Here is an 8343-nt window from a genome sequence, read left to right as displayed (position 1 = left end):
CAAGGCCCGTCCGGCGCTTAAGTAATGTGGAGTGTAATGTAAGCACGTCTACAACGGTCGTAGCGATCGTAATCAATTGCGCTCATATTCCAAAGTGGGCCCGTACCGACTGCGGGTCTATTTTGGCCTACGGTGCACCGGCCTGTCGTTTTTGACTTTAAAACAAACCACATTCTCTGAACCACATTCTGATACGTGAAGGAATGACTTTCCAAAATGTGTGGACGTTTGATATAAGATATTTATTTGAAACTAACCCAATGGCCCACATACTTAAAGGCGGTTGGCCGCTTTTGTTTGATTGCGTCGAAGACTGGATTTTGATTGCATCAAAGTCTATGTTTGATGGCCGGAGGAAATACTGTGCAAGAGGGAAAAAATGAAAAAAGCTTACGATAAACTTTCCCTCGGTAAAAAGTTCAATCGAGGCTAAATTTCTCCTGAAAAAAAATCGGACCCTAGAGGGTCCGACTTTTTGCAAAGATAAATTTTTTGCCCCCTTTTACTCTTGTTCCTCTTCAACCACTCGCCCAACTGCTCGCCATGCTCTCTACTACCGCTGCTGCTCTGCATTCAGCCGTCGTCCTGGTCCTTGGAAGAAGTTGAGGAATGCCAACCTCTCTCTCCCTACTCTACATCGCCGTCTGTTTTTCCTTCCGCGGCTCCATGGGGAGCCTCGCAAGTTGAGGTTTTTGAAGTAGTGTATATTGTTCTTCGTTGGTGGGTCGTGATGATCTTTGGCTTCAAACGGTTTTCTTGATAATCGTGTGTCGACTGTCGTTGAAGAACCAAGCTTGGTTCGTTTAGGGAAATGAAAAGTCTTCGAAGATGTCATTGGGAATCAGGGCCAAGGGCAAGAGCGTAGGGAAGGGAAAAATGCTATAGCTGCACTCTCAAATGAGATTCGTGTTGTAGATGAGATTACATCTCTCCAATCTTTTAAGTGGCAGTTGGAGAACACTGTTCGTGACCTAGAGAGTCAGCAATTAATTAGGCAAAATGAGGTTGAAAAACTGAAATCTGAACTGGAGAATGTTCAAGAGAAAGCAAGCGCAACAGAGGTCCGTGCAAGTAATGCAGAGAGAGTGCTAATTGATCTTCAGGAAACAACCAATACAACGTCTTCACAACGGGAGGAGGAAATGAAGGCAGCGCTGGATAAAGTTAAGCGTGAAGCAGCAGGAAGGGAAAAGGCAATTGCAAAAGCATTCAAGCTGGAGCTGGAGAGTATAAGTCTGCTGTTGATGCAGCAAAATGGCTATACAAGTGAAAGATGAAGCCTATGCACGAAGATGGGAATTTTTCCCCCTCAAAAAAATTTCGGGCCATCAGACATAACGTGAAACAAGAAAAAGGAATTTTACCCTCTTGTCAGTTTACAGTTGAAAAATTTTCCCCTCAAAAAAATCCAAGCTATCAAACGTGGCCTTAACGGGACAGTTGAAGAAACAGGAATTGTTCGTAATGAACAACAATGACTGGTAGCCTTACAATAAACTATTAATATTTAAATTGCTTGGAAGACTGAATAAAACATTTATTTATAAAAATATTGGGTTCAATATATATATATATATATTTACATATATATATATATATATTATAATAATAATAAAAAGAAAGTTTTCTTATATCGGTGTAAGCCGGGGGCTAGAGACACAGGAGGGCAACTATGGCCTCTCGAGGCGATGAAAAAGTAACTACTCACCTTAAAAGGAAAATAAAAAAAACCCTTAAAAGGGGAATAAAGTATCAAAATATACCTTTTAACTGAAAAATGAAAAAAAAAGAACCTTTATCAAAAAGAGCTAGCTAACAAGTTGAATTTTATAAAAAGATAAAAAATGCCTTTACATTTTACACAAAACAATGTCTTTTAAGGCATGTTTGGTAAAAGAACAATTTATAAAATTAAAATAGATATATAAACATTTGTTAAAATGTTGCATGAATATGTCCTAATTTTTTATGTATATCTATGGAGCAGTTACAAACTGTTTTCATTGGCCAACTTGTTCACTTAACTCTGTCTTCCCTCTTCTTCTTCTTGGTCACATGTTAAGACTTCTTAGCGGTTGTCGCTGTCATAGATAACATAGACCAATTGATATCATAGACCAATGATAGAAGGGCCAGCTTTCTGATGAGGTTTAATGCCTTTGTGGACTTCTAGTAGAGAATGAAAAGGGGCGTTGCAAGTTGGAATGTTCAACAAACTTGAACTTGCTCGGTTAAGCTCGACCCGAGCTCGACTCTGTTAAGCTCGATCCGAGCTGAATTTGTAAGTTAAAGGAGTCGAGTTTGAGCTTGACTGATGACTCAAGCTTGTAAACAAGTTGAGTTCGAGTTGGATGAACTCAACTCGATTAAGCTTGATTATGCTAGTTTAACATTAATACTTATTTGTGTAATTTCAAAAACTTAAAATGGCTTAAACAAAAACGTGAAAATTTTAAGCAAAATACATATATTAGGGGACATGAGCTTAAGCGAGTCGAGCTGGAGCTCACCTCATAAAGCTCGAGCTTGGCTCTCTTCTTGCACACCCCTAGTTGTAAGAAAGTGGGAAAACGAGGTTTCGTGGTTTTATACTTTTATTTTGTAAGCCAAAATTATGAAGTATAATTTGGATTTGAGTCATTACTCTGGATCTGGTTCATTAAACTGGCTCTGGACAATTTAAGTTTTGAATGCTATGTTCTGGTCGTAGGTCATCCAGGTCTAGGGTGATCTAATAGGTACGAGTCATCTGAATACTAGCTACTTTATAGTTTGGCCCCTGCCACAAAAAATTCCTGCCTTTGACCCTGGTGAAAGTGGATTGGGTTGGTTACTTTGACAATACAATATATATATATATATATATATATATATATATATATGAGATCCGTTTTTACTACAATCAACTGGCGCGGTGAACTGAATTTTCTGTTTCAAGACCCAATTCACTCTTTGGACAGGTTCCTGGCCTTCACAATGCTCTATGGAATGGCGCTCAAGTTGTTTTTTGGCTGTTTCAAGAACCGGAATGGAACATAAATGTTTAAATTTTGATTTTCTGTCTACAATTACTGAAAAAAAAAAAAAAACATGGAGTCATCGACGCATGGGAAAATGATCGTAGGTGAAAGTCCATTACAGATGTCCAAAAGGTGATGTCAATGAAAATTGACTTTTACTTATGCCCGGATGAAGACGTCGATGAATATTGGCCTTTCATCGACGCGTGCGAGATACATATCGTTGAAAATCTGTTTCTACCAACAGTGGGGAAACAAATGTTGGTAAAAATAAGTTTTCCTATGACATGTATTATACCTTGCGTCAGTGTAAGTGTTTTCCAACAAAACATTCCTGAGGTTGGTGTATGCGTCGATATATTTTGTCCTTTCATCAACGCCTTATCCCTAGATGTCAGTAATAATGGTTTTATCGACATCCTCTATGTGTCGGCGAAAGCTTTCACAAAGTTTTCACTAGTGAACTTTCGGGCTACGAAAGATGCCCTTGGTTCAAATTGTTTATGCTTGTTTTATCTTGTATTAAGTACTTGAGTCAGAAATAAAAACCATACCCTTCGGCTTTGATTTTTAAAGTGTCTTTTTTTTTTTACAATCTAACTTTATATCAAATATGATCTTAAGAATGGTTGATGCAAAACATATACTAAATTGATCATTTGTTAGACTTTAATGGTGGTCTTATAATAAGAAAAAATAAATGGCCAATATAGCATGATAATAAAAAAATCAACATTTTTCATTAAAACAACTTGAATCAAAGTCGAAATAGACTTTATAAATATATTAAGACGTTTATATTGTATTTAAAATAGATTCTGTACAAAAAAATCAACAGGCATCGTTTTTATTTTTGACCAAAGTGTATGGTTTATATATATATATATATATATATATATATATATATACGAGGCATTTTTCTTGGTTAATTATTTATTGACACTTATGATGAGAAAAATCATAGCATGTGTACGCAGAGTATAACCAGACATGTGTCCAATGTCCATGTTTGACCGTCGTCCTTTGCTAAGTAGACTTATTATTAGGCACGGTGAAAACCGTAGCTAAAACCACGGTTTTATTTCCTGGAACCGGTGCAGGCAATAGCGACTGTTCATGTTTTTTAGCAACTGAATCGTAATCTTTGTGTACATGTGGTGCGGTTGTAAAAACAACTGCCTACATGCTCCTTCTCCAATACAAAGAGAGTTTGAGAAAGTTAAAGCAGCAAACACACCTGTATCCAAATTCAGCTTGTACGGGAAACTCCTTAGCGAGAGATGAGGAGGGAACTGCTCCACTGTCAGTCGAACCGCCATTAATCTCCTCCTTCCATAGGCTACTGGGGCTTCTCAAGCTGCCAACTGCTGGCTGCAGAGACCGCAGCTTTAGTGGTCTTTGTGCTTCCATTCGTCTTAATGAAATAAACTTAGAAAGGCAGAATAGAAGCATATGCAATATTATAATAAATTACAGAAAAAACATTTCATGCTAATAGGAATAAAAACACAGAATAGAAGTGTTTGCAGACAAAAATAAAAGGTTGGAGAAACAATGAAACAAATCCACAAATGTCATTAGGAGTCACATGCCCTGAGTTCACAGTTTCTGCCTCTCAAACCTCTCTTGCGTATGGAAGCTCAAGCGCAGGCACATAAAACCTTGTTAGCTGAGGCATCACATGAAGACAATACTAGCTTTTTTTTTTACCAACTGCTCAATAGGATCTTCAACTCTACATATTACTTTTTCTACTTTCAGTGATATCACAGCAGTCCGTCTCAGTCTTGACAATAATACAATTAGCTCCTAGCTTGGTTTTAACTACAGAACATAATTAAACATTTGCATTCCCTGCTGAGTCTCATAAAAATCAACCCCTTTTCAAATGAATATCCACAATAGCTTCTACAAGAAAGAACAGATAATTAAATAATTTGTACAAGTTGTAGCGTAAGCAAATGCTTCTCACCATTCCTAAACTAAGAAAAAGGAATTAAGCATGCGAACAAATTGAGAACCACAAGGGTACATCATTAAAGACAAACCTCATCCTACCTAAAAATCAACATAAATAAGAAGACGATAATTATTCATGCACGTCATACAATAAAAGGAAAATATTTGGATCATGAAATCTGTAGAGCGGCAACCATCTTTAGGTGGTAGCGATGCAACATGGACATGCCTAAAAGGCTGCTGTACCTTTGCCAACGATGGAAGTGCCAACGCCTAAAAAACAAGAAATTATGCGTTTAGACAATTCCACTCATTGAACACCAATTCAATTGGCTATTTTGAAAACAAAACTCTTTCTTTTCGAAATATAAGTTAATGTCAATCTTCATCTCGTAAGGTGAATATATGTTGTGCCAGTCAACTTACTTACACATAAATAAAAATAGTGTTGTGCCAGTCAACTTACTTACACATAAGTAAAAATAAAAATGTAAAGAAAAGTTTGTACAGGATACCATTAAGTCATGGCCAAGAATGACTTTGTTTCGAGTACCATAGATTAAAGCCTTCTCCGTCTGCTTGAGGACAGAATGAAAATTCCTCAAGTGACCCACTTTCATTTCTTGGTTATTGTGTGAAACTGGAACAAAACAGAAAAAGTATACCGCTAGTTCATGTAAGATTTAGAGATTACTATAAGAATACAAGGTTAGTGCGCTTGAAAACTCAATCTGCTACTATTTGGTCATGTTTTATGATTGTTTCTTGCAGTACCATATTCATCCAGAGGTGCATCATATGCATAAGACGTAGTGATGAATGGCCCCGCGACCAAAATTGCTTCCTCCATAATATTGGAAGGTTAAATGACAAGGTCATTAAATTAGAACAAAAAAAATTGTCTTCAGCCTTGAATGCTGAAACTCAATATCTCAGTCATCCTTCTCATGGGCTCACCATATATATAGTAGTTATGGAAAGTTTCACTAGTCTGTAAGAACCCGGCCACTGCATAATCAAGGGTTTTTGCTGGTCTAGGTGGATTAGTACTTCCAATGGCCTTGAACCTAAGAAAGCCAACCTTGCCTTGCAACTTTATCTTTAAGCCCCCATTTACAGGATCTTGAAAGATTTGGTTCTATAATTGTAAAAAAAAAAAAAAAAAATCCAGGTTCAGTTACTAAATATTAAATACATGGATCCTAATTCCCAACCAAGCAGCCCTTTAGGTGCATTTGTTTCACCACTGATCTCAGATCCATTGATTTAAGATCAGACCACCTCCCCAACCAACCTTGAAACCATGGTTTTTAACGTGTAGCATGGATTTATCCATGCTACTGAGGATCTCCCAAAGCGCACCTTTTTATGCAGCTTCTGATCAAGATCCGAGGAGTTAAACACAACCTAGTTCCGTGCATGCCGTAAGGACTAAAAAGGTAGCAAAAACTTAGAGCAACACTAGAAAATTCAAAAATGTAGGTTTTTTTTGTTTAAACTTATTGATCTCCCCTGCCAGGTTCATCCTCTATCACCCTCTTAGAGGTGGGTGGTAAGGCCATTGATATTGTTGAATCTATGTCGGTCTTCTTGTGTTCTAATTTTTAAGGTGAAAGTGGAGTTCCTTTTCTAACAAAATGGCAACTTCTTGAAAAGAAAGAAACCTGCAATTATATTTTAAATAATATTAACGTATTTTCTCATGTAGATGAACTAGTCCTGGTTAAAAAAAAAAATAGCATTTATCACAAAATCTCAAACCACTGTAAGAATGGATTCTTCAACCACAAGGCAGGGATGAGAATTCTTTGCACATGCTTTCTCCAATGGATATTTTCAAATTCAGACATCTTAACTAATTTGACGCACTCATCCCTTTGTTACCGTGTTTGAAAATCCATCCCAACTTTTGCGCTTCTTAGCAAATCAATTCATCAATATGTATCTTTAGCCATGGCTAACAAGTAACAATTTTACATGCAAAATTTGTAAGCATTTTACCAATAAACTTTATAGGAACAAAGTCCAGTTTCAAAATGATGAAATCTGACCCTGTCCCTAACTATTATTTCTCTGTTGTAAACCCTTGAGACGAGTTTGGTCTTAGCATGACAGTCCCTGCATACCCTCCAATTTTTTACTATCCGAAGCGTCACACCACCTGGTGTCCTTAACAAACCAAAAGCAATGGCTAACATCTCACTGAGATGATAATTTCCCTAGTTCCCAATGCATTCCTCTTCCGAGTCCACCATAAACATTGGCTCAGAAGATTGTTCACTGTATCCTACTCTGCACATGATCTCTCTTACTTTCTCATGAATCTCCTTCGAACTTGGGTGTGAATGATCCCCTACAACAAACTTGTGAACACCACCATCAGCTTCGATCCAACTCCATCCAGGTTTTGTTCTGATCCCCTGGTCTTTAACCATCTTCCTCATCTTAGCCACTCCCTGGGTATTACCGTTATCAGCGTAGATTCCAGCAAGAAGAAAACAGTCCCCTGCATTATGTTCACCCAATTGCATTAGATTCTGCATTGCAATTTCACCATATTTCAAACTTTTGTGAATCCTGCAGGCACCAAGCAGAGTCTGCCATATTATTGCATCAGCATCAGCAACAGCACCAGCTGGGATCTCTTGAGCCATCTCAAATGCCTTTTCAAGTTCGCCTGTACGGCCATAGAGATCCACCATACACCCATAATGCTTAATATCAGGCTGCAAACAAAATTCACTGCTCATTCTCATGAAGCACTCTTCCCCTTCCTTAACTAGACCTTGGTGGCTGCATCCACAAAACACCCCAAGGAAGGAAATGGAATTAGGTTTGAATCCAGCAGCACGCATGTGCTGAAAAACTGCAATCGCCTTGTCACCACAGCCATGGGTACCCAAACCAACAATCAGTGTATTCCATGTATAGGCATCCCGGTGTTGCATGCCTTCAAAAACATGGCTAGCTCCTCCAATGCACCCACATTTTGCATACATGTCGATCAAGGCATTGCCAACATAAATGTTATCAAGAAACCCATTTCTTCGAGCAAACCAATCAATCTGCTCGCCAAGCTCCAAAGCACCAAACATGGGCGCATGAAGAAAGTAAGCTGACTATTGTAAATTCGTCGATAGCAACTCCAGCATCCAGCATCTCTGCGTAAGTCTGCAACGTTTCCCCGTGAAGCACGGCCTGTGAATAGCAAGCCAGCATGGCATTCCAGCAAACGACTCTCTCCAAGGCATTTCGTCGAACAGTTGGCGGCAACACTGCATTAAAGAGTTTCCTGCATAAGCATGGAGCATATTCGTCGGCACGATGACGTCCGTGGAGAACCCGCGTTTCCTAATCGACGCAT

General features: G+C 38.4%; 1 protein-coding gene across 1 annotated transcript; it reads right to left on the bottom strand.

Moving 5' to 3' along the window:
- Positions 1 to 7198: 7198 nt before the first annotated feature.
- Positions 7199 to 8074, bottom strand: LOC116255186 (pentatricopeptide repeat-containing protein At3g56550-like). Its single transcript, XM_031630971.1, has one exon. It carries the CDS (start codon positions 8072 to 8074, stop codon positions 7199 to 7201), a length of 876 nt encoding a protein of 291 aa, XP_031486831.1.
- Between the last annotated feature and the right edge of the window lie 269 nt (positions 8075 to 8343).

Source organism: Nymphaea colorata, chromosome 5 (assembly GCF_008831285.2).
Source record: "Nymphaea colorata isolate Beijing-Zhang1983 chromosome 5, ASM883128v2, whole genome shotgun sequence".
In the NCBI taxonomy this organism is placed as follows: Eukaryota; Viridiplantae; Streptophyta; class Magnoliopsida; order Nymphaeales; family Nymphaeaceae; genus Nymphaea; species Nymphaea colorata.
Note: the sequence above shows the minus strand (reverse complement) of the source record. Positions and strands in the feature narration are given on the sequence as shown.

What these genes read in the sequence shown, in the direction of transcription:
- LOC116255186 (XM_031630971.1), bottom strand. Translation starts at nt 8,074, where the DNA reads ATGTTTGGTGCTTTGGAGCTTGGCGAGCAGATTGATTGGTTTGCTCGA.